General features: G+C 50.2%; 1 protein-coding gene across 1 annotated transcript; it reads left to right on the forward strand.

Annotated features, from left to right (window-relative positions):
• The first annotated feature begins 202 nt into the window (after positions 1–202).
• LOC133386896 (protein-glutamine gamma-glutamyltransferase E-like) lies at positions 203–25,931 on the forward strand. Its single transcript, XM_061630667.1, has 13 exons — positions 203–419; positions 2,211–2,384; positions 3,084–3,326; positions 7,293–7,411; positions 8,257–8,385; positions 9,004–9,184; positions 9,277–9,412; positions 12,219–12,322; positions 12,399–12,641; positions 22,155–22,472; positions 23,578–23,735; positions 25,011–25,135; positions 25,686–25,931. Exons 1-13 carry the CDS (start codon positions 413–415, stop codon positions 25,843–25,845), a joined length of 2,097 nt encoding a protein of 698 aa, XP_061486651.1. The 5' UTR covers positions 203–412; the 3' UTR covers positions 25,846–25,931.
• Positions 25,932–26,156: the final 225 nt, after the last annotated feature.

Here is a 26,156-nt window from a genome sequence, read left to right on the forward strand (position 1 = left end):
GGAGCTGTGCATCAAGGGAGCAGGGCAGATCTGCTTAATGGAAGGGTGTGGGGTGGCTCTCTTCCTCCGGAGGTTTTCATCCCTTCCCACTTATTTCCTCACCTTTGGGGATGACTCTTTGCCTTGGAATTCCACAGAGGAAGTCCTGCATGTCAGCCCTATGCAAGAGAATGCACTTCCTTTGAGTAAACAAGGACAACTTCACGTCTTATGGCAGGACCTCCCACTGAAGAGGAAAATTGCCCTTGCCTAGCCACAGATTATAGGAACTGGCTAATTGCACTTGGGATAGTTTTATAGGGATCAGCGGTGACTGCCTCACATCACACCCAACTCACGGACAGCAGGAGAGCTGCAAGGAATGTGCAATTGAGGCTCCTGGCAGTGCTGAAGAAGAGAAGACACAGAGAAGATGGGAGGTGAGTTTGGGATGGAAGCACCTGCCGCCTCCATCAGGCCTGCTGTCCTGTCCTCCCAGCTGTACTGTGTTCTCTGGTCTTTGCTGGGCCTGAGAGAGAGAGAGAGAGGGAGGGAGGGAGGGAGGGAGGGAGGGAGCTTTGCGTGTGGAGTTCCTCTTCAGTACCTTGTGCTCTAATTGCCTGTGGAAGTGGAACAAATCTATGTGTCTAAAGGGCCACTTGAAAGAAGCAAATTCAGCCACGTAAATCCAGCTGTCTCCCGTTCAGATTGCTTGGCTGCCTGTATCCTCTCAAGGAAAGCACAAGGACCTTCTGGGTGCCAGGAGAAATTGGGTGCTCCTCGCCTGGGAGTCAGCAGCTTTACCCTCAGGGTACATGTAGATCTTGGGTGTCCCAAGTGATGGAACCTTCTTCAGGAGAGCAATTCATGCTCCAAGTGGGTGGGTGCAACTCATTCCAGGATGTCCAGGGTGCCTGGAATAGCCTCTTCCCATAGTTCCACTTTAAATGCCTACTCAGACCACCTATCTCATTAGCAGACAAGTGTTCCAAAGCCACCAGAGTCCCTCTCTGCTCCTGCTTCAGTTGACCTCCCCCCCCCGGCTTCTTTATCCCTCCTTCATCTTTGCCCTTAGCTGCTCCAGTCCAGGTCAGAACTGTATGACCGAGTGCCCAGCAGCACACACTGCTGGTGTTTCACCCCCATTGAAGAACCAACCAGACAGCGACCAGTGACCCTGGAAGCCCCAACATTAGGGCGGGCTCTCCCTGCCTGGTATTTGCTACTTGGAACACATCAGAACATTTCCTGGCCTCACCACAATTGGTGCAACTGAGCCTTTGATCTCGCTCAACCTTCCACTTTCACTGCGAATCATCCTTCCATTTTCATCATTCATGTTCAGATTTGCCAGGTCTAGAGAACACAAACCCTGGAAGAAGGTGGTTTCCTCTTCCCCCTCCATCCCCAAAGCATAAGCTAGATTTTGGACAGCTTTTGTGACGTGCTCTCTGGACACTGCACGGAGGCTCAACCTTGGCATTGAGTCCCACCCTTTCATATGCTTCTGCAACCCGCTGCAAGGCGTGTCAAAGTCCAGGGTCTGCACACAGCGGCCCCGTCCAAAGGCAGGTGATGCTCTTGCTGGGATGGTCAGAATACACCCAGAGGAGGACTTTGGCGAGCTGCTGCCAGAGGAGGCCTGAGCTCCCAGGAGAGTTTTTGTGCTTGGATGCGAAGTGCTAGCTGGGCATCTGGTTGTTAGATACATCACCTGGGTGTATTCTCAAATCAACCTTCCTCTTTAATATGCTTGTGAAGAGACAACACAACCCTTTCCTTGGCAGCTACTGACACCTCGGCTGCTTCCTACATGGAAAAGCTGTGGTTCGTGCGCATGCCCCCTTCAGCACTTTTGCATGTCTTGAAAATTAATACATTTTGAGTCTTGAACTGATTTTATTCTGCCTTCTCTTCTTTATTTTTATGGTTGTTTTTTGTATTTTATGATGATAGTTTAATTGGTTATTATAAGGTGCCCTGAAAAAGTATTTGATGAATGGGATGTACGTGTATTTGTAATTACATAATAATCACTGTCACAACTGGCATGGATATTGTGCCCCTACGCCACCTGTCCCTGCCAGCCCAAACTAGCCCTCTGCTTAGAGGAAATCTTGGGGAGGGGAAGGAGAAGTTGGACCAGTCTGAGGGCAGCATGTTGGATGGAGGCAGCAGAGCCAGCCCGAGCTCTTCTGGCCCCTTTGTACTCACCTCTTCCTGTTTCGTAGATCTGAGACCAACACAACTCAGCTGGCAAATCCCAGCCAATGCTGAGGCACATCGGACCAACTACTTTTCCACCACGGACCTGACCGTGCGCCGTGGGCAGGACTTCTCCATCAGGGTGTACTTCAACAGGGCTGTCCAGCCCGGGGAGGGCTTTGCTTTCGTGGCAGAGACAGGTAACGTCCCCCAGCACTGCTCTCGCTTTCCTCTCAAAATAATCTGTGTCCTCCTCTTCCAAGGCCGGCATCACTCACTCTACAGAGGTGGGACAAACCTTAGAAGCCTGTTTGTTTCTAGGAGGGCAAGTTCATGCCTTCTGCCCTGTGCTTCTCTTGGGCACATTTGGGCTCTACAAAGAAAGTGGTGGATCTATTGTGACTCTTGTCTGGCAGGACCTTTTTGCCCTCAGTGTTTACCTCCCCCATCTGTATATGCAAGCTTGCGTGCATGTGTGCATTTGTGTGTGTGTGTTTGTGTCTACCACAATGAACTGGTTAGTCAGTCTTTAAGGTGCCAGCCAAGGAGCCCAGGGTTGTCATTTGTGACATTGTGCTCACTACAGAAGCCTCCCTGATGGCCTGTCAAGGCACCCCCAAGCACCATGTAAGTTGTTCTGTGGAGGGAGACTGGGTCATACACACACACACTCACACACACTCCAACCCTATTTGGTCAGCACAACAGCCACAGGCTGGTATCAGATTGGGCATCAAGCTGGATTTTCACTGTGCACGAACCCTCCCAGGGGAAGGCTGTCCCACAGAGAGCTCAGGGGTGCATGTGGCATGATCGATGGAGAGTGCCTCCCCTTCTAACACTCTTAGATATCAGTAGCTGCCATCGGTAATTTTGCCCTTTGTCCATTCTCCTGACAGGGTCAGCCCCTTCGGAGTCCCATCACACCAGGGCTGGCTTCGCCGTCTCCAGTGCCCTGTCTAGAGGAGCCTGGAGTGCAGTGATGGGATCCACAGACTCCAACTCCGTGAACTTCACCCTCATTAGCCCCTCCACGGCTGTCATCGGCCGCTACAAGCTGAGCCTGCGGGTGATGTGTGGCAACCAGGTGAACTCCACGTTCCTGGGGCAGTTCATCCTGCTCTTTAACCCTTGGTGCTCAGGTAAGATCCGCGCTTGTCTGTTACCAGCATTTCTGCCCATGCATGCCCAGCTGTTAAGGAGATTTGGGCTGCCGGTGGAATGACACTGTGGATGGTCCTGCCCGGGTCAGACATAGGGCAGGGTGCGCTGCTGGTCCTGTCTTCCTTCAAGTCCGGCTGCATGTGGACTTCCTGTTGCCATCTGGAGGGGGCCCTGTGGGTGGCAGAATGGATGCTGGACAGAGGAGGGGTGGGGGTAGGTTTGGCAGCCTGAGCTGACCCCTGACAGCAGGACTGGGCTCAGGTAACTTCAACTGTCCAAACTGCTCTGGTGGTAGTTGCCAATGCCCCCCCTCAGCCCCCTCCTCTGCCCAAAATGGGTCCCTTGTCAGTTGCCATGACCACTGGCCTGGAAAGGGCTTTGGACCTGTCTGCAGTTCATAGCAGCATGCCTTTTCACAGACAGACCATTCTCCCCTTGCCCCACATTCCGGCCAGAGGTCAGCAGCTGAGAAGCAAGAGTCCAGGGCAGGGGGCTCCTGGGTGGGCTGCCCTGCTGGGGTCACACTGGTTGGGTTGACTGAGGGCACTTCTGCCCTCAGGGGCCAAAAAAGACAAGAAGAGCTGAGGGGTGGGGTGGGGTGATCCCAGGCAGGGCTCCCTCCTGACAGCCCACAGGCAGGGCCAGAGTGGCAACATGTCTCCCTCCCTCCCTCCCTCCCTCTGTGGTGGTTCATCCATCATCTGCTGGGTGGCAGAAGCTCAGAACTAGCCCAGGATTAGCTAAAAATGGGGACCTGGTGAGAAGATCCAGCGCCCCTGGCAGCAGGCCAGACCTCGGCATGCCCAGAAGTGTGTCAGCCAGGGAGCGTCCCGGAGGCACCTGCCTGAGCAGCGGCGGCAGCTCCTGCCTAGTCCTGACTTGCCCCCCCCCCCGTGAGCCAGCAGGCAGGCAGCATCCCTGAGCGCTTTCCTGCAGCAGCACTGGGGAGACGCCCCCGGCACTTGGCTCTGCTTCCCAAGGGCCACCACCGTGCGGTTCCAAGCAGGGGGCCCACCCCTCCCAGCCCCAAGCACGGCAGCTGTGGCCCACTTCCCAGATGAAAGGGGAGGGGTGGGCTCTCTCTGTCGGGTTAGCGGCCCACACCATCCGCCCTAGGATGGAGAGTGCTGAAGGAAAGAGTCCCATGGGGGGGGGCTCCTGTAGGCTACCCCCTGGAGAAAGAAGGCCCTGTTAAGCTTCCTCAGACCTGGCTGGGAGCAACCCCAGCTGATGCCAGCATTCTCTGGAAGGCAGCCAAGGCCTTGGAAGGCTCCTGCTGCAAAATGCAGAGTCCCAAAATGGCTGACTTGGAGAAAATATCATCCTGTTACACTTCTGCACAATGAGGAAGGAACAGCAGAAACAATTCTGCCTCCCACTTGGGGCTCTCCTCTGCGGGGGGGGGGGGCTTTAGTCCTTGGCAATCAGCAGAGCCGGCTGCTCCTGGTGCAGGAATTGGGGAGGGGTCTAGTTCTGATTTGTCTCCAGGCTCTCTGAAGGGATAGCGCTGAGGGTTGAAGGCAAGCAATTGTAGGAGACCCCCCATGCCACGAAGGCCCCTCCCCAAATGGCAAAACTCTGCCTGCAGGATAACCAGGGTGCCACCCGATGATGCCCTGGCCTTACCCTCAAATAGAATAGCTGCTGGCGATGGATCCTGGCCTTGCACAAGGCAGACCTGCCTCATGCTGGTGTCCAGTGAGGGGAGAGTCAGCCAGACAGGCTGCCGGAGGGGCCTGGGTGAAGCAGCCTTGTTCCACACCCCTCCCCCGTCCTCCACCACTCTTGGCTTCCCTGCCCAAGCAAGGCAGGGCTGGATGTATTGCTTTTCCCAGACTCCTTTGCACCCTGCTCAGCTGGGAAGCCAGACCCACCACTGGCCTGGTCTTGTCAGCTGCAAAGGCCTGGACAAGCAGAAGTGCCCCCACCCCACTGGAAAAGGGTCTCAGGGTCAGGCCCACTGTCTCCAGATGCCCACAGCAGGTGTCTATGCAAGAACCCATCCATAACTTTCCTATATTTACACTTGCAAAGATGTTCTAATCAGGAAAATAATTATTTTCCAAGTAACTGTTTGAAACTGTACAGCAAACTTCAGAGAACAGCTAATTTACATACTAAGTCAAACTATTCTAATTTTAGATTAGTGTTTTGCATTTGACATGCACACAGTGTACTTACATCAACATAGTTGTCAACGAACTGTGAGAAAATGGAAAGACATGAATATTCCCTATTGCAGCAGTTGCTCTCTTGGCAGCCATGACGGCCCAAAGCAGAAGCAACTCAGGGAGCCCCATGACACCCGCCAACCTCGCTGCTTCCTGACTGGCAGCGCCGCCTGAGAGGGCCTCACCGTCTATTGAGCATTACACATCTCTTTAGATGCGCCCTGGACCGCTGCCTGGAATTGGTGGTGGGTTGGATGAGGGCCAATAAACTGAGTCTGAATCCTAGCAAGACAGAGGCACTGTGGGTCGGTGGTTCCCGAGTTCAAATGATTGGTCAGTTGCCTGCTTTGGACGGGGTTGTACTCCCTCTGAAAGAGCAGGTCTGTAGTCTGGGGGTGGTCCTGGATCCATCTTTGTCGCTCGAGGCCCAGGTGACCTCAATGGCTAGGAGTGCCTTTCACCAGCTTCGGCTCGCCAGACAGCTGCAGCCGTTTCTGGACTGGGATACCCTGGCCACTGTTGTCCACACACTGGTAACCTCCAGGCTGGATTACTGTAATGTGCTCTATGTGGGGCTACTCTTGAGGTTGGTCTGGAAGTTGCAGCTGGTGCAAAATGCGGCAGCGAGACTGCTCACTGGGGTAGGATCAGAGCTTGGAAAAGTTACTTTTTTGAACTTCAACTCCCCTCAGCCCAATCCAGTGGCCATGCTGCCTGGGGCTGATGGGAGTTATAGTTCAAAAAAGTAACTTTTCCAAGCTCTGGGTAGGATATCGCCAACATGTCACGCCACTGCTGAAAGGATTGCACTGGCTGCCCATTTGCTACTGGGCCAAGTTCAAGGTTCTAGTTTTGACATACAAAGCCCTATACAGCTTGGGACCAGGATACCTGAAAGATCATCTTGCCCCTTATATACCCAGTCGATCACTGCGCTCTGCAGGTGAGGGCCTCCTGCAGATACCCTCTTAGGAGGTCCGTTCTGCACAACATAGGAAGAGGACCTTTAGTGTGGCGGCACCTACCCTGTTGAATTCCCTCCTCTTCAATATTAGGCAGGTGCCATCTCTGTTATCTTCTCAGTGCCTTTTGAAGACTTTCCTCTTTCCACAAGCCTTTTAAGTTGAGACCTATCCCACTCTGCGTCTGTGTTGGAATTGCTTTTTAATATGTTTTTTAAAAAAGAAAAACAATATGTTTTTTAACCCTTTTTAAAATATGTTTTTAAAGCTTTTAAAAAAACGTTTTAAAAGAAGTTTTGTTTTAATGTATTTTCACGTTTGTTTTTATGATGTTTTAAAGTGTTTTTAGTGCTTTTGTGTGCCGCCCTGGGCTCCTGCCGGCAGGAAGGGCAGGATATAAATTAAATTATAAACAGACAGACAGACAGACAGACAGACAGATAGACAGACAGACAGACAGACAGACAGACAGACAGACAGATAGATTAGATAGATAGATAGATAGATAGATAGATAGATAGATAGATAGATAGATAGATAGATAGATAGATAGATAGATAGATAGATAGATAGATAGATAGATAGATAGATAGATAGATAGATAGATAGATAGATAGATAGATAGATAGATAGATAGATAGATAGATAGATAGATGGGCAGGCAGCATGTTTGGCTGAGCAAAGCCGGAGGCTGCTGAAGACAGACAGCCATGGTGAGTTGTGCCTCTTCCTGCTTGGCTGTCCACAGTCCCATACAGCTTTGCCTCAAGGTTGGCAGGGCACCCTTTGACCACCTGCCTCTGCCCCACAGGGGACCTTGTCTTCATGGAAAATGAGGCCGAGAGACAAGAGTACGTTCTGAACGAAAACGGGATCATCTTTGTGGGAAACGCCAACTACATTGAATCACGAGGGTGGTACTATGGACAGGTCAGTGTCAATGTCCTGGTTGTGGCAGCTGTCTTGCCTTCATGGCATCACCCCCTGCACTGCTAGCCACCACTGACTTCCTCGGGCTTTAAGCAGCCGCCCGTGTCAACAGCGGAAGATGTATCCTTTCGGGTCATGATGAGATTCGTAAGGGCAGTTTTCTAGACCATTCATGAACCTCTGCCCTGTGAATGTAGGAGCAACTGGTGGCCATTCAGCTAGTTTGTTCCTTAACTGTGTGTGCAGCCAAGGCCAGAGAGTGCAGTGCATGATAGTAACTGTGCCGGCCTTGGGCTACAATGTGCCTCCTCAAGGAAAGGTTTCTGCCACCACAAGCAGCAGGATGAGGCCAGGATCTCCCTGCTTCCATTTCTGTGCATTACAGGGTCAGTTCAGTCACCTCACGGTGTCAGGGGCTGGAAGTAGAAAGGAGTGGTTCAGAGGTAACCCCTGAGCCTGACTCTGTTTGTGCGTTCATGAGAGGAACTTGGCTGGCATGCAGATGGCTCTACTCAGAGGAGATCATGTCTAGAGCCACCTTTTCCATGAGGGGGGAGATGAGTGGCAAATGCCCTGCTAGCTACAGAGCAATGACCTTGCCCATTTGCACTTCTGAATCTTACCATGCTCATAATAAGTCTCCCTTCTTTTAACATGCCCCAGTACGTGGGCCAATGGCCCCCCACTCCACCTCCTGGCCAAATTAAAGCACGGCTTGTTCTCAGCGCTGATCCAGCCATGCGTGAACGAGTGGCTTTCAGCTAGATCCTCACTAAGCGGGATGGGTGGGCAGGGGAGACTCCTGCCTTCTGGCAATTAAGAGGACCTGCCTTTTTGGGTTATAGTTTCAACAGAACATCCTCAGCCTCTGTCTTCGGCTTCTGGACATGAGCCTCTACCACCGCCAGGACCCAGCTGGTGACACGTCTCGTAGGAGCGACCCTCGATACGTGGGCCGCGTGGTCAGCTCCATGGTAAGGCCAAGCCTGCGGCTCTGCATTGTGGTAGCAAAGTTGCCACAGAGTCACAGCTTGGAAGGTGGCTGTAAATGAATGCTGCATGACTGGGGTTCTCCCTTGGCTCCAGTCACAGAGAGACTTGGGAAGAGAGCTTAGTTTATTACAGGAAAGGCACACTTGGACAGAAGAGAGTTCCTAGTTCTAACCAAGCTGGAGATGCATGCTGGCTCTTTGCTGCCTTCCAGAGAGAAAGAGAGAGGGGAAGGCAAGACGTCTCCTCTCCCAAGGTGGGGTGAAGAACAAGGGAGGAGTCTGGAAATGGGATGAAGCAGCAACTCTGAGAGTTTATACACCTGAAGGAAGGTCAGCACAGAGACCAAAGGATAGTGAGACAGTCTAGGAAACATGGAGGTTCCCCCTCTATCTACTCTTTCCCCATGCAAACCCCAACAAGCTGAGTTGCTTCCCACTTTGCTTGCAGACTGCCCTATGCCCTGGTGGGATGATGCCCTTCAGCCACATGCCAGGGATCTACTAAGGCCCCAGGCAGCTGGAAGAACCTGCCTGACTACCAGACCTCCCCTCCCTCACCTGCCTCTTCTCCTCACCTGGGCCATCTCTCTCATACTTTAGATCAACGGCAATGACAACGACAATGGGGTGCTGGAAGGCAAATGGAGTGAGGAGTTTGCCCACCACGAGAATCCCTCCAGGTGGGATGGAAGCGTGGCCATCCTCAGGACGTGGGCCCAGGGCAACTACCGGCCTGTCCAGTATGGCCAGTGCTGGGTCTTTGCCGGTGTGGCTGGCACAGGTATGCTTCCCGCAACAAGAAGGGGTTGCAGAGAGGAATCAGCAGTGCCTAGCGGAGTCAAGACAAGCTGGTTTGTTTGCCCTCTCTTTCAGCCCTGAGGTGCCTGGGAATACCAACTCGATTGATCACCAACTTCAACTCTGCTCACGATTCAAACGGGAACCTCAGCATTGATAAATACTATGACCCCTCCGGAAAGAGCCTGAAGATGGGACAAGACTCTGTCTGGTAAGTACAATTTGCTCAGCCTCTGGTGGGTGGGGGGCGGGGATGGGATGGGACACTTCAAATATTTTCCACAGATGAATTCCACCAGAATCAGCAAAGAGTCTTGTGAGACCTTGAAGACAGACAGATAACAAATTACTTTGTAAGAAGGAACACCCTGCACACACACGTACACACACACACACTCTTCACCAGCAGTATCATTCAGTGAGTTGCACATTATATTTATGTACATGTTTGGCTTTGAGGATCAACTCTTAACTACTATTGGCTGCCAATTAGCTACCAGGCCAAGTTCAAGGTGCTGGTTTTGGCTTACAAAGCCCTATACAGCTTGGGACCAGGATACCTGAAAGATCATCTTGCCCCTTATATACCCACACACAACATAGGAAACAGACCCTTAGTGTGGCGGCACCTACCCTGTGGAATTCCCTCCCCTTAAATATTAGACAAGTGCCATCTCTGTTATGTTTCCGGCACTTACTGAAGACCTTCCTCTTTCAACAAACCTTTTAAGTAGAGACCTTATTCCAATCTGCTTCTGTGTTGGAATTGCTTTTTAAGATGTTTTATCTCTTGAGGGCTCCTTCAGGAGGAAGGATGGGATGTAAATTTAATAAATACATAAATGCAGAGTATGGAGCAGGCCCCCTACAGGGAATGAAACTGCCAGAAAGACATTCAAAAGGAGTTGCCAGATTTTATTCAGGAACCCTTTTGCTTTAGAATTCAGGCAAAACCAGATATGGGGTTCCTTCCAAGGTGCCACTTCTCTCTTTTCAGCATTCCAGGTGTGGTGGAGTCTCTTTCCATGGTAACTGGATGTGTAGCAGGATGTGTCCAAGACAAACACCTGCTGTTTGGGACATGTCCTCACCTTCCCATTTGCAGGGAGTGAATAGGTGCAATTAACACCTCTCAGTCCCTCGTCCTCTACAAGATGAACAAGGAAATGGCTTGGACTACTCAGTCTTTGTTAGTTGGCCCATTATCAGACCAGGAACAGTTTTTCCTTGATTTATTACTGTAGTTTTACCCAGCTTCTACTTCCATGTGGACCCTTCAGGTAGCTAAAAATAACCCCATCGTAAAGCATCGTAAAAACACATGGAAAAACTAAACATCATTTAATTTTTTATTGATTTTATTTATTTAGATTATTAATTACAATAGTCTCAGAAGTGCTGTACAAGGAATACAACACAAAGGAAATTTTAAAGATTGGTTAGAAGAACCATAAATTCAGACTTCAGTTGAGATGCCTGCTGGAATGAAAAAGTCTTTGGGAGGTGCCAGATTTCGATGAGGGGTGGCCTGTCTGACTTTTATAAACAAAGCACCAATCAGCCAAGTTCCAAAATAAATGAAACTTTGTAGTCCAACTTTCCCATCATCATCACCATCATCACATTTACATCCCACTTTTCCTCCAAGGAGCTCAAGGTGGCGTGTATGGCTCTCCCCCTCCCTGTTTTATCCTCACAACAGCCCTGTGAGGTAGGCTAGGCTGAGAGGTAGTTGTGGTCCCTCCATGTCTTGCAAGCTTCTCCTGTTGACTTCCGCCTTCAGTGAAGGGAATCTGTTGTGAGAGGGTCTCTTCTGTCCCAGGCTGAGTGAGACCAGCAGATCAGTGCAGTCTGCTTCTTCTTCCCATGCAGCTGAAACCCTAAAATAATCTGCTGCCCGCATGGTGGAAGCCTTGGATGACACGTGGGCAGACAGTGGGTGGGTGTCCATGTGTCTGTGAAAGGAGAAGCAGAGTGAAGCAGAGCTTTTCCATTCTGTCCCAGAGGGATGAGGTCAGCCGGCATAGGGCTGATGCTCACCAACCCTTTGGGGTTAATGATTTTGAATTGTTAGGGGTTTGAATTGAACAGCAGTACATGTTTAATTAATAGCTTGTTTTTGCTTTTTTAATATCACCATATTGTTATATTGCTGGAAATGTTATTTTTCTAATGCCCTCAAATACTTTTGATGTGAGCCACTTTGCCCTCAGCTTCATTGTTGGAAATGTGGTATATGAATATTAACTCAAATCCAAATCAAACGCTGAGGGACCACAGCAGCATTTGGGAGACTCAGTACTTTAGAGCCAACCTGAGCAAGGTCAAGGAAAGGGGTCCAGCGTGGTTGGGCTCTGGGAGTCCTCCGCCTGCTATCTCTGTGGATGCTCTGTGGGTTGATGACCCCAATAAATGTAAAGCGTCCGCCATGAGCCTGGACTGCATCCTGTCATCTATTGCAATGGAATAAAGATGGGCTGGCACGTGGCTGAAGGTGGTCTTGCCTGGGTGCCACAGTGCCCAACAGCGCCCCTCTTGCCAGGGTCATAGCCATATACAGGGAAAGGAGCATGCAGGCAGTTGCTGCAAATGGTGTGCGTATGGGGACTCCACTGTAAAGGTGGGTGAGCTCTAATGAAAAGCAGCCACGTACTTGGTGTGGGAAAGATCTGCTGGAGCCCCAAAACATCCCAGCACCTCCATTTGTGACCTGTTTTGGCAGATTTGGCAGCAGGCCCTGAGGCCACTGCAGCAGCAGCCTTTGTGCCTTTGGGCTCTGGGGCAGCATCCCCATTGGGAGAATAAGCTCCACGCTTGCCCCTGGCTCAGGCCTGTTTCAGGACACCCTTTTTGAATAAGGTCGTCCCCTTGTGAGCTCACTCTATTGGCTCTCCATCTATGCATGGGGCTAATTTTGTGTAAAAGCAACACGAGGGAACCCTGGCTCTGACCAGCACCTCCAAAGGTCCAGGCCAGTCTGTTGCTCCTCCATCAACTCTGCTTCTTCACCCCTTCAGGGATTACCATGTCTGGAATGAAAGCTGGTTCGTTCGAAGGGATCTGGGAGGAGCCTACTCTGGGTGGCAGGTGATTGACTCAACGCCCCAAGAGCAGAGCCAAGGTAAGGCTGCATTCTGCTCTTTTGTTGGTGCTCAGTCATCTTCCAGAGCATCTGCTGCATTCTGGTCTCCTTCCAGGGATTTACCAGTGTGGTCCAGCTGCTGTTGTGGCAGTCAAGCAAGGAGATGTGAGGCTGAACTATGACACAGCGTTCGTGTACACTGAAGTGAATGCCGATATCAACCGATGGGTCGTCTATAATGATGGAAGGCGGGTCAAAGTTTATTGTGACACTTCATCCATCGGCACACATATCAGCACCAAAGCAGTCGGCAGCAATTACCGGGTGGATGTCACCAATAACTACAAGTTCCCAGAAGGTAAGTCACTGGCTGCTCTTCCCTCCTGGACCAACTTCCATGCTAGTTTTCTCAATTTTTCAATTTCTGAACTGTGGGATCTCTTGAGAGATGTTCAAGGACAAAGTGGAGAAGCAGAAGCTACCACAGATAGGGCCAGAATGGAGACCTCACAGTTTTCAAATGCCACCAAATTTTTATGCAAATGGTCTCACCAAACTGGCCAACAGAATGGCAGATGCAATTGAGTATAAATAAATGCAAACTGATGCATGATGGGACAACTTCTCACATATGCTGGTGGGTGTAAACCAGCTGTGACCACCCAGAATGCAATCTTCACAGCATAGACTAGAAAGGCAGACAAAAATATTATTGACCTATTAGGAGAGGAGCTAAAAATGCAACAGCAAAAATCATAATGCCAGTATATAAACTCCATCATAGAAAGGAATTGGAAGGGGCCCTGAAGGCCATCGGGTCCAATCCCTGCTCAATGCAGGATCTTGCAGCAACAGAGAACAAGTTAATTCCTCTTTTGTGTGACTGGCAGCTCTTTAGTCCCCCTTAAACTTCTCTTCTCCAGGCACATGCTGCTCTTGCAACCATTCCTCACAGGACATGTTTTCCAAACGCATCTTGGTCACTGTCCTCTGGACATGCTCTACTTTGTCAATGCCCTTGGGGTAAAATAGGGTGCCCTGTAGCGGGCACAGTACTTCAGATGGAGTCTGACCAGCACAGAATTCCCATGTGGAACTATTCCCTCCTCTGATCTGGCCACGATCGCTCCTGATAAAGCATTTGCTCTTGCAGTAGCCACCACCACATCACACTGCTGCAGGCTCCTGTTCAACTTCCTGTTCAACTGATGCCTGGATCCTTTTTGCATGTTACTGTTGCCAAAGCAGCCCTCTGTGATTGTGCCTTTGATTCTTTATACTTAAATGCAGGTTTAAGTATAAAGTGCATTTGTCTCTGCTGGATTTCATGTTGATTATTTCAGTCCAGCATTACAGCCACATTCCAGTCAAGATGGTTTTGAATTGTGATTCTGTCTTCTATGATGCTAGCTACCCCTCCCAGCTTCATATTATTTGCATATCTGATAAGCATCCCCTCTACTCATTTCTAAAAAAGATTGAACAGCTGAGGAAGGCCTTCGTGAGAGCTCTAAGGTGCTTCACTCGAGACCTCCCTCCAGGTTGACACAGAGGCCTTAAGAAGTGCCCATTAGGGGCAGTTGTTCCACCTGACAGTAGCATTATTTATTTATTTGCTTGATTTATTAAATTTACATCCCACCCTTCCTCCCAGAAGGAGCCTCGGGAGGCAAACAAAAATACCAAAAACATCTTTAAAATATCTTAAAAACAAAACTTCTTTAAAAACAACTTAAAAACATATTTTAAAATAAATCTAAAAACAGTTCCAATGCAGACTGGGCAAAGGTCTCTACTTAAAAGGTTTGTTGGAAGAGGAAGGTTTTCAGCAGGCGCCGAAAAGACAGTGCCGTGATCGACTGGGTATATAAGCGGTAAGACAATAATCCAGACCACATTTTACTGACTTGTAAACAAGGATGTGGGAGAATTTAAGGACATACGAACATCAGAGGAGCCCTGAAGCAGCAGCCGGATCAGGCCCAAGGGGGCCCATCCAGTCCAGCCTCCTCTTCTCAGTAGCCAGCCAGACACCCATTATGGGAAGCCCACAAGAAAGCAGGACCTGGGTGCAAACAGCAACTCTTCCCTCCTGCGGTTCCCAGCAACTGGTATTCAGGCAGAGCATGGTCATCATGGATTGTAGCCATTGACAGCCTTTGCTGAGTAGACCCACTGAAATGAATGAAACTAAGTTAGCCATATCCATTCATTTCAATGGGTTTACTATGAGTAGGACTAGCATGAGATACAACCTACCATGTCCACTGTCTCCTCATGATTTACTGATAACTACCAAAAAAGAAGAGAGGTAAGGCTGGTCTGGCATGACTCCTTGATAAACCCATGCTAGTAACCAATGTATTATTTTCTGGTTTATTGTAACCGGTTTTATTGCATACCCTCAGGCAACCTCTGACTCAGCATTGCTCAGGAATTCCAAGAAACCAAAAAAAGCAGAGAAAACCCTTTTCCTTGATCTCAAAAATCATATTGTGTAAAATTTAGTTATGGTATCTTAAGAGGGGTTCAAGCAAACAACTTTCCAAAATATGTAGTAAATTATGTGTTTATTTTATATTATACCTCACTCTTGGATTATTTTAAAGAAGGGAAGGCTAAAATTTTCCTAAATAAAATAAATAAATAATGTCCCTAAATAAAGTAAATAAATAATAAACAAATAGATGTTCACAAACTGATTACTTAAGTATCTGTTCTAGGATTTTGCCCGGTTATTCACATCAGGCTGACTGGTCTACAGTTCTCCAGATCTGTCCTTTCCCCCTTTTTGGAGATCACTACAACATTTTTCCATCTCTCCAGTCTTCCAGCACCTCATCAGCTCTTTAAGAATTCTCAAACATTACAGACAGTGATTCTGAAAAAAATGTCCACAAGCTGCTTTAGCACCTTGGGACATAATTCATGGACTCATTGAAAGCAGCAAGCTGTTCTCAAAGGATCTTCTTACCTATTTTGGGCTGGAAGTCACTTCTTGTTCTGCTTTTCCCAGGCCAAACACAGATTCCTCTTGCCGTAGGAAACTGAGGCAAAGTAGGAGTTCCACCATCATCTCTCCATCATCTGTCATCTCTTCCCCAGGAGTCAGACTTACCTCTCCCCTTGCTCTGGATACGGCTAGTGAAGCCCTTTTTGTTGTTAGTGTCCCTCAAATGCCTTCTGCCCCCCCCTTACAGGTTTGAGCCATCTCTTGCACTGATCCTTGGCTGTGTGTCCCTTCTTCCATCTCATGAGCACAACCTTCTTCAGTCTCCTCAGAGGCTTCCGGAGGTGCCTCCCACTTTTCCTCCTCATCTGATGAGTTGCTGATTGTGCCTCAGTATTCCACTTTCAGAATCTTCCATGCCTCTTAAACTCCCTCCTCCTCGGAATTTCTAGCCAGGGGATACTACCCAACTTTTCTCTGAGCCCTTTGAAAGTGACTTTTCTAAATGCCAGGGTGCGCATGCCTTGCCATCATGAATTCCCAGATGACACAGTCACTTTCCCCAAAATTCTTGCCACTTTCTCTTCATCAATTAGTTCTTCCCTGTTGGTCAGTACAGATGGGGCCTTCCCTTGTTCTCTCCTTCTCCTTCTGAAAGATGACGTTGTCCACAAGGCAAGGCAAGAACTTAATTGGAGGTTCCATTCCAGTTAGAGTTAGACTTCCAGTAGATGTCAGGTTAGTTGAAATACCCCACACACACACACTCAACTCTTACGGCTCAGCTTTTTGGAAGTTTTGCCATCTGTTTCCAGAAAGGATCACCCAGATCTTCGCCTAGCTGTCTGGAGGATCCTTCTGCCCCCACAATAAAAGTTTTTTGTTTCTCTCACCTTCTATCTTTACCCAAGTGCTTTCAAGAGGGATTTGGGGGCTTTTGCGCTTGTGTTTCCATATTATGCGACACCTTCTGCTCCTTTTCTGCAGGGTCAATTCTTTTTGAATAAGGTATACCCTTCAGTAGCTATAGGCCAAACAAGAGACTCCTCCCACCACATCTCAGTGATGCCCACCAGACTGTACTCCTCTTCCATATTATTAGGATTTCTAGTTCATCCTGCTTGTTTCCTATACTCTTTGCACTCGTTTATAGAAACCTGAGGCTGTGGGCATTGCATCTTCCCAGTTTCCGTGTTGTATTTCCCAGCAAATGATGGGGCACCACCTCCACCCTCCTTTTGTCACACCTGTTCTTATCCCTAACACTTAGTGCTTAGCTCTGTGCTTACCTCCTCCTCCTCCTCCTCCTCCTCGTGCCCTTCCAGAAATAGACCTTGTCTCTTGCCTCGGAATTGTCCATCCTCCCTCATAAGCTGGAGAGTACAGAGGTGTCCCTCAAGCCCTTTCAACAGAGCAGCTGGTTGAAACTTGCTGCATCGCCCATTCTGCCTCCAGGCAGGAAGACAAACACGGCAGCACAGCATGGCATTTCATGGCACGGCACAGCACTGCAGGCACCCTACAGCTCACCACAGCATCTCAGTTTCCCTGTGCTATGCTCTCAGACCTCTCTTCTTGGACTCCTGCCCCACAACCTTCCCTACCAAACTGCCACACAGAATTCTCCAAAAGGGTACCCTAGAGATGGCAAAGGTGCAGATCAGGGCCGATAAGATCATTGTTGTGGGGAGTTGGATCCTGCTGATCCAAAGAAAGGCCTGAGATCTTGAACTTGGAGCTAAAGACAATCAGGAGCAGCAAGCAGAGAAGTGGATAAAATTATGAAGTTACAGAAGTTAAAGTTATGAAGTTACAGAAACAGAGAAAAAAGAGAAAGCGTCTGTCTTGTTGTGTCAGTCCCTCCCAAGCCCTTGGTGTCTGTGTAGAAGGTAACAGCTAAAAAAACCTTAGGTGGTTGCATGGCTGGCAAATGCCTCCTCCCCACTCCCACCCCAGCCTGCAACTTGGGGGGCTGCCAGTGTAGTCAGTCCTGATCTAGGTGGTGGACTGCTGATGGTCTGACTCTGCAGACAGCAGCTTCCAGGCAGCCCCTTGTGCACTCAAAACTCCCCAGATGCACACCTGTCCTCACTGCCACTTTGTCACCGCTGTCTGAGCTCTGGAATGCTGTGCAGACGCATTCGTCTCTCAGGAGGATGAAACGCCTGTCATTGTCCACATTCCTAGCTCCACGTTCTGGCAGTTTCCAAGCATCCTTTGGGCTTCTGTCAGATGACTATGATTTATTTATTTATTTATTATTATTATTATTATTATTATTATTATTACCACCTGCCCTTCACCCAGAGGTCCCAAGGTGGGTTGCAACCATTTTAAAACACATAATTAAAACAGTTAAAAACAAGCTAAACAGCCTAATGTCACAGAAAATAGGGTGGATCCTACAAACACACATCTCAGGTGTCGAAGGCCAGGGAAAAGAGGTCCGCCTTCAGCATTTGCCGAAGGTTGTACAATGAAGTTGTCAGACACACCTCAGTGAGGCGGGAGTTCCACAGATTATGGGCCACCACAGAGAATGCCCTCTCCCAGGCCACCCCCCCCCGAGCTTCCAAGGGTGGCTGAAAGGCCCCCTCTGCTGATCTCAGCACTCGAGAGGGTCTGCAGGGAAGGAGGCCGTCTCTCTGATATCTGGGGTGTACGTCATTTCGGCCTTTAAATGCTAACATGAGCACCTTGAAGTGGGCCCGGAAATGGACTGGCAACCAGTGCAGCTGCTTTAAAGCAGGGCTCATGGGAGTTCTAAAAGGGACTTGCACCAGTAATCTGCCTGCTGCATTTTGGACCAGTGGAAATGTCTGAGTTGTCTTCAAGGGCAGCTGCACGTAGAACGCAGTGCCCGAAAGGGGCTGAAACTGGCGAACCAGCCTCAGCTGGAAAAAGGCACTCCTAGCCACTGAGGCCACCTGAACCTCCAGTGACAGTGTTGGATCAAGCAGTACCCCCAGGCTGCAGATCTGCTCCTTCAAGTAAAGAGCAACCACATCCAGAACAGGCCATCTTCCCACCTCCTGGACATGAGAACTCTGGACACATAATATCTCCGTCTTTTCAGGATTCAGCCTCAGTTTACCCACATCCAGCACATCACTGCCTCGAAGCACCAGTCCAATACCTTAATCACCTCTCTTGATTCAGATGGAACAGAGAGATAGAGCTGGGTGTCATATGCTGCATATTAATGACACCTCACTCCAAATGTCCTCATGACAGTTCCCTGCAGCTTCATATAGGTGTTAAATAGCAAGGAGGACAAGATGGAACCCTGTGGAACAGCACAGGACACCTCCCATGTGCCAAACCATAGCCTCCCATAGCTACTTTTGGAAGCGCCCCTGGAGGTATGAGCAGAACCACTAGATCACACTGCCTCCTACCTCCACCTCCACCTCCCTGAGGTGCTTCAGAAGAATAACATGGTCAACAGTATCGAAAGCTGCTGAGAGATCAGGGAGAACAGGCAGGGTCGCATTCCCCCTATCTCTCTTCCAATAGATGTCATCAACCAGGGCGACCCAGGCGGTTTCAGTACCAAGGCCAGACCTGAAGCCAGACTGGAACGGATCCAAGTAATCAGTTTCCTCCAAGCATGCTTGAAGTTGGACCGCCACCACCTTCTCAAGCACCTTGTCCAAAAAGGAGATATTTGCCACTGGCAATAGTTGTCTAACATAAGGACATAAGAAGAGCCTGCTGGATCAGGCCAGTGGCCCATCTAGTCCAGCATCCTGTTCTCACAGCGGCCAACCAGGTGCCTGGGGGAAGCCCGCAAGCAGGACCCGAGTGCAAGAACACTCCCCCCTCCTGAGGCTTCCAGCAACTGGTTTTCAGAAGCATGCTGCCTCTGACTAGGGTGGCACAGCACAGCCATCATGGCTAGTAGCCATTGATAGCCCTGTCCTCCATGAATTTGTCTAATCTTCTTTTAAAGCCATCCAAGCTGGTGGCCATTACTGCATCTTGTGGGAGCAAATTCCATAGCTTAACTATGCGCTGAGTAAAGAAGGACTTCCTTTTGTCTGTCCTGAATCTTCCAACATTCAGCTTCTTTGAATGTCCACGAGTTCTAGTATTATGAGAGAGGGAGAAGAACCTTTCTCTGTCCACTTTCTCAATGCCATGCATAATTTTATACACTTCTATCATGTCTCCTCTGACCCGCCTTTTCTCTAAACTAAAAAGCCCCAAATGCTGCAACCTTTCCTCGTAAGGGAGTCGCTCCATCCCCTTGATCATTCTGGTTGCCCTCTTCTGAACCTTTTCCAACTCTATAATATCCTTTTTGAGATGAGGCGACCAGAACTGTACACAGTATTCCAAATGCGGCTGCACCATAGATTTATACAATGGCATTATGATATCGGCTGTTTTATTTTCAATACCTTTCCTAATTATCGCTAGCATGGAATTTGCTTTTTTCACAGCTGCCGCACACTGGGTCGACATTTTCATCGTGCTGTCCACTACAACCCCAAGGTCTCTCTCCTGGTCGGTCAATGCCAGTTCAGACCCCATGAGCGTATATGTGAAATTAAGATTTTTTGCTCCAATATGCATAATTTTACACTTGTTTATATTGAATTGCATTTGCCATTTTTCCGCCCATTCACTCAGTTTGGAGAGGTTTTTTTGGAGTTCTTTGCAATCCCTTCTTGTTTTAACAACCCTGAACAATTTAGTGTCATCAGCAAACTTGGCCACTTCACTGCTCACTCCTAATTCTAGGTCATTAATGAACAAGTTGAAAAGTACAGGTCCCAATACCGATCCTTGAGGGACTCCACTTTCTACAGCCCTCCATTGGGAGAACTGTCCGTTTATTCCTACTCTCTGCTTTCTGCTTCTTAACCAATTCCTTATCCACAAGAGGACCTCTCCTCTTATTCCATGACTGCTAAACTTCCTCAGAAGTCTTTGGTGAGGTACCTTGTCAAACGCTTTTTGAAAGTCTAAGTACACTATGTCCACTGGATCACCTCTGCTTGTTGACACTCTCAAAGAATTCTAATAGGTTACTGAGACAGGACTTTCCCTTGCAGAAGCCGTGCTGGCTCTGCTTCAGCAAACCTTGTGCTTCTATGTGCTTCGTTAATCTAGCTTTAATAATACTTTCTACCAGTTTTCCAGGGACAGAAGTTAAGCTAACTGGCCTGTAATTTCCGGGATCCCCTCTGGATCCCTTTTTGAAGATTGGCGTTACATTTGCCACTTTCCAGTCCTCAGGCACGGAGGAGGACCTGAGGGACAAGTTACATATTTTAGTTAGCAGATCAGCAATTTCACATTTGAGTTCTTTGAGAACTCTCGGGTGGATGCCATCCGGGCCTCGTGATTTGTCAGTTTTTATATTGTCCATTAAGCCTAGAACTTCCTCTCTCGTTACTACTATTTGTCTCAGTTCCTCAGAATCCCTTCCTGCAAATGTTAGTTCAGGTTCAGGGATCTGCCTTATATCTTCCACTGTGAAGACAGATGCAAAGAATTCATTTAGCTTCTCTGCAATCTCCTTATCATTCTTTAGTACACCTTTGACTCCCTTATCATCCAAGGGTCCAATCGCCTCCCTAGATGGTCTCCTGCTTTGAATGTATTTATAGAATTTTTTGTTGTTGGTTTTTATGTTACACTTCTGGGTCCAGGGAGGTCTTCTTAAGGAGGGGACGCATCACCACCTCCTTCAAGGCAGATGGTACCTCCCCCCCGCATCCATTTGATACCCCAGAGCACCCATCCTGCCTTCTGCTCTGGTTCTTCCAGATGTAGTGCCGTTGGGGTGGCCAGCTAGATACAGCACCATGGACAAGCCAGCCAGATGTCAACAGCTCTGGTCATCATGCTGACCTCTAAAGCACCATGAGGATGAGTTCAGAGGGTGGGGAGGACATGAGCCATCATGCACAACCAGCAGTGGCAGCTCTATCTGCCTCCATCTTGCTATGGAAGGCCCATCACGGCGCAGCAGCAGAGCACCAGCTTTGCACGCAGTCCCCAATGGCAGCATCTCCAGGCAGGGGGTGGAAAAGGCTCCCTCCCTGAAACCTGGAGAGCCATTGGTGCCAGCTGGTGGCTGGCATGCTGCGCTGGATGGACCAAGGGTCTGGCTTGGCGTGTGGAGGCTTTCTGTGTTGTTCTCTTCTGTACCCGGTGATGACAGCAGGCAGGGAGCTGCAGGACCCCAGGAAGCTTCCAGGCTGACCTTGGGCCAGCCACTGTGCCTCAATCTGCCTTGACCTGGGATTGAAGGGGGCATTCTGCATGCCAGCCTGCGCTGGCGTGGGAGGAAGGAAAGCATTAAGAAGTGTAATTAGCATGCAGAGATAATTAGAACCTGCTGTGAGGTTCTTGCCACCTGGCTTACAGGTTTCTGCCTCTGACTTCCAGGGAGGCCAACACTGACACTGGACTGGCCCTTGACTAGCCCTGGGTAGTTGCCCAGTGCCCTGCTCCTGCAGCCAAGCTCAGCAACAGAAGCTGTGGGCCTTCAGCATCCATAGATGTCTAGTGCCAAAGGCCTTGAATTGGGCCCTGAGATTCTTCTCACAATATAATGAATTTTTGGGGGCCAACAAATGACCAGTCAATTGGCAAATGTTTTTGATTGATCAAATAGCCACATTTATTTCTCCACCTGTCTAAGGCGTTGTACACCACCCACTTGCATAAAAACATCCAGGCAGTGCACAACATAAAAATTAGCAGCTCTTTGCTATTTCTGCTGCCCACCCCCCTTCCTGGCTGATGTCCCTCACAAATGCAGTGGAGCCAGAGCCTGCAGGAAACAAGGGCCAGTGAGCAGCCCTGTGAGAAGCAAAGAGCTGCAGGGACAGCGGAGGCTGCACACGGGAGGCGGGCGTTGAGGGAGGGAGACATGGGCCTGACAGGTGTTCCCTTTCCCCACAGGCTCTGCCGAGGAAAGAAGTGTGTACAGAAAGGCCTGCGCTGAGATGTCTGGTGCCAGCCCCAGAACAAGACGCCCGAGCGCCTCTGATGCAGCTGCTTCCGAGTTAATTACGCACCCCGGGCTCTTCGGGAAATTCAAGCTGGCCCAGCCACCTGTGCTGGGTAAAGACATCAACCTCATCCTCACCCTGGCCAATTTAGCCACCTCACCAAAGACTGTGACTGTCAACCTGAGCGTGTCGACTGTCCTGTACACACGGACAGCAATCAAAGAGATCCTGAAGGAAGTGACCAATGTCAGCCTTGGTGCTAAAGAAGGTAGGCAGTACGTCAGGGAAAGTGAGTGTCTGCCTGATGGCACCAGGAGCTGCTCAGGAGCAAAACCAGCTCAGCCACTTTTTGCAAGGATCACGGGGCCCCACCCACTCCCCATTCAGCATCCCCACCTTGCCCCCGTGGGACTTCCATGCGCAAGAGCTATTGCAAGGCTCCTCTTGCTCAGTTGCCACTAGAGACAGTTGCAGACAAATGCAGCCCAGCAGGTGAAGTGCTGTGCACAGCAATAAGAGGCTTGGCCCAAGGGTGGGAGTGTTTCTCAGGCCTTCCCATCCCCATTAACAGGTCCACCAGTCCTGGTCCTGTGGGAGAAAGCAGTGCCCAGGTGTGGGTCTCTCAGACCCCGGTCACTCAGCATGGCTTCAACAGAGCAACCATGTGCCCAGCTCAGGGGCTCTGTGTGTGCGTTCGCGCATGCACCCAGGGTTAATGTCCAGAGTGCAGCAGTAAACAGCTCCCAGCGTGGGAAGAAAATGATGGGGGGACTTGGGGCAACAGGGGGCCTAAAGGGGTGCCAGTGCCCAGCCAGAATGCCTGGCCTAGGAGCCGGCCCCACTCAGGTGATTCAAGGCAGGCTGCTTGTCTGGGCAACTGGAGAGCAAAGCTGGAGGCTCATGACTGAGCGACTGATTTTATTTAAAAGCATTTCTGAACCACTTAATATTTTAAAATCTCTACATTGTGTACAATATAAAAACAAACAGTGTCATTAAAAATACAACCTAAAACCAATAAAACTGCAGGACAGGAGCATCTAAAAAGAAATAAAACAGGGATTCTGGGGATGTGAACAGGACCAATCTGGAAAGCCTGGACCACAAGAGAAGTCTCTACAAGTCATTACATGTGTCACTGAGGAAGGTCAGCTTCTTCCTCCTGGCTCCTGCCCTCAGGCCGAGGGCCCTAGTCTAGACGGGCATTCTGTGCTCTTGGGGGCTCCCTCACTGAAGGCAGTGAAGAGGGTCTGAAGAGAGCACCTTCTCTTTTGCATGAAGTAACTGGATGGTGCCAGGGACCTTGATGGGGGGCATCTGAGAAAGGACCTTGACTCTCCCCCCCCTGCCCCCCCATCCCTTCTAACTTTCAGAGAAGCACCTCCCAGTGCGAATCACATACGGCCACTATGGGGCATCTCTGACCGACGACAAGAAGCTCCTGGTGACGGCCTTGTGTGACGTCGCAGAGGGCGTGAAGCTGTTGGTTGAGAAGGCCATCACCTTGGAGAGTCCGAACATCTCCATCACGGTAAGCAGTGCCTTTGCAGGGAAGTGCAGCCTGGGCGCACAACAGGAGCCAAGAGACACCCCAGACTGCCCCCGTCCTCATGGCCTGACCCCTCCAGCAGCCCACCAGCAGTCATTTCCAAGCCAGTTACCTGGGGAAGAAGCCACGTGTATTAAAAAGTGCAGTGATGATATTGCGTTTATTACTTCTGGGGGTTACAAACCACTGAAGGAGTCAAAGACACTACATTGTGATAACTGTCCTTGGGCTGCTGACTGACAGCTGGGATGGCTGGCACAAGTCCCACCTGCCCCCTACACACACATTTGTGAGGGTGGCCAATGAATGCTTCTGGTGCCTTACCTGCAGAGTAAATTTCTGCAGGGGCGGTTTGCTTTGCCCTGCATGTCAAGCTGACCTTCCTGCTGTGTCCTGCTGCTGCTGTTGTTGATAACGATGTTGATGACGACAGTGATGATGATGAGGCCTAATTTAGAGGGTATTTTCCAGCCTCCAGACCCAAAACAAGAGGGGCCGAGTTTAGAGTCACATTAGCACAGAGCATGCGCTTCGGCTGCAGGCTGCCCTCCCCATCTCCCCCCAATAAGTCCAAGAGGCCTTTCTGTGGCACTTGCAAATCCTGCCTCATCTGCTCATCCTTGATGTATTTATTTTGTTTCTAAATATGTTTGTATACCACTGTATTGTTAAAAACGTCTAAGTGGTTTACAAGTTAAAAAAACAACCATACAATACAAACATTAAAAATACAATAAAATCAGATGTTGCATCATGGGGCACCATCCCAGAATGCAACAGCATGTCTGCTCATAAGGGACCTTCCTGAGGAGGGGGCTGCAAGGACTGAAGCCCACCTGAGGGTTAATTATGCCGCCTGGCAATTGCAAGGCCTCCAGTTCTGATCAAGGGCCGCCAAACTGGGCACAACATTTTCCACACCTTTAGCTTGTTGCATTAACAGCTGGACTGTGGTGATGGTGGGGGAAGAGAGCGTAACCCTCTGCCCCTGCTGATCACAGGGCGGTGGTGGGGTGGGGTGCTATTTGTGCCAGGAGGAAAGCGCTCATTGGTGCCAATATTTAAAGGCTTAAACATGTGAATAGTTTGTGAGAAGGTGTGAGGGTACCGCTAGGGGACCCCGGTCCTCCTGGTGCTAGCGTGGGCTTCCCTAGTTTGCTCTGGGGAAGGGAGCCTGTCGCCTGCCCAAATTTCAGCTAGCGGCTAGAGGGCTCCTGGAGTTGCTTGGAGGGCTGAGTGGTTTCTTCCTGGCTGCAGGTCCCCCCCGGTGTTGTCACAAACAAGCCAATCACGGTGGAGATCGCCTATGCCAACCCACTCCCGGAGTCAGTGGACAGCTGTGTGCTTCTCGTGACGCTCATGGGACAGGCCGTCAAGATCAAGTAAGTGCAGGGGGGAGGGGGCATTGGGAGGGGGGCTTGTGCAGGGAGGAGCTGCGGCCCTGGCATAGAAACAAGCCCCTCCCACAGCCATATGGGTGCTTGTCCATGGAGCAGCCAGTGGGTGGGGCTTTTCTGGAAGACTGGGGGGTCCTTTCTAAGCATTCATTGTTCCCAGATGGGCGGGGTGGGGGAAGAACCCCTCAGCTGTCATCAGCTAGTAGGGAGGAGCAGGGAGACCTTCCACCCAAGCAGCTTCACTGAGCCCCGGGTGCAAGAGAAGCTGCCCTGCTGTAGGAGGGGCCCTTCGGCACCACCACCACCACAAAGGCCACTGCAGTATGCCTGGTTCATCACCAGCCATGGCAGCGCAGCGGCGGCGGCAGCACCAAAGCACCTCTCATCCTTTGTGGCAGCCAGGTGGCCAGCCAACTCCCCCCCCCCAGGACTGTGCCTTTGCCAGTGGGTAGAGCTGCTCCTGCATCCTGGGGGCCACCAATCCTCTGGGATCCCTCATCTCTCTCTTTCTCTCTGTCTCTCCCTTTTGTTTCAGTGTGGCAGGGCTGGCAGCTGGGGAGAAATCCAAAATCTACTTCGAGTTCACGCCACGCAGCACAGGGGCCATGCAGCTGCACGTCGACTTCTCTTGCAACAAGTTCCAGCACATCAAGGGATTTGTGCTCATGAACGTGGCCCCAGCCGGGCCCCTGTGATTCATTCAGGGCGAGGGGCTAAGGGGTGTGCGCCTGCCTGTCCTGTTCCTGCGCTGCTATTAAAAGCTTTCTTCCTATGCAGAAAAGTGGCCTGTTTGTTCTGAGGGACATGGGGGCCAACAGCACGTCTCATGGGTGAGGTGGGGGGGGCCCTCCTGTTCCTCTGGCGATCTTTGGGCTGCCTACCTGGGCAAGGCCCTGTGTTCAGGAACTGGGTGAATCCCCCCGCTCCGGCCTGTCCAAGGCACAGAGCCACCTCTTCTAGCAAACCAGGGGGCCCTTGTGCAGTCATCAGCTGGGACGCTGTGGTG

The sequence above is a fragment of the Rhineura floridana genome, chromosome 6 (assembly GCF_030035675.1).
Source record: "Rhineura floridana isolate rRhiFlo1 chromosome 6, rRhiFlo1.hap2, whole genome shotgun sequence".
Lineage (NCBI taxonomy): Eukaryota > Metazoa > Chordata > Lepidosauria > Squamata > Rhineuridae > Rhineura > Rhineura floridana.

Bases quoted from the DNA above. Each gene is read 5' to 3' on its own strand.
- LOC133386896 (XM_061630667.1), top strand. The intron at 2,385-3,083 runs GTAACGTCCCCC...TTCTCCTGACAG, and splicing joins TGCTTTCGTGGCAGAGACAG to GGTCAGCCCCTTCGGAGTCC. The intron at 9,413-12,218 runs GTAAGTACAATT...TCACCCCTTCAG, and splicing joins ATGGGACAAGACTCTGTCTG to GGATTACCATGTCTGGAATG.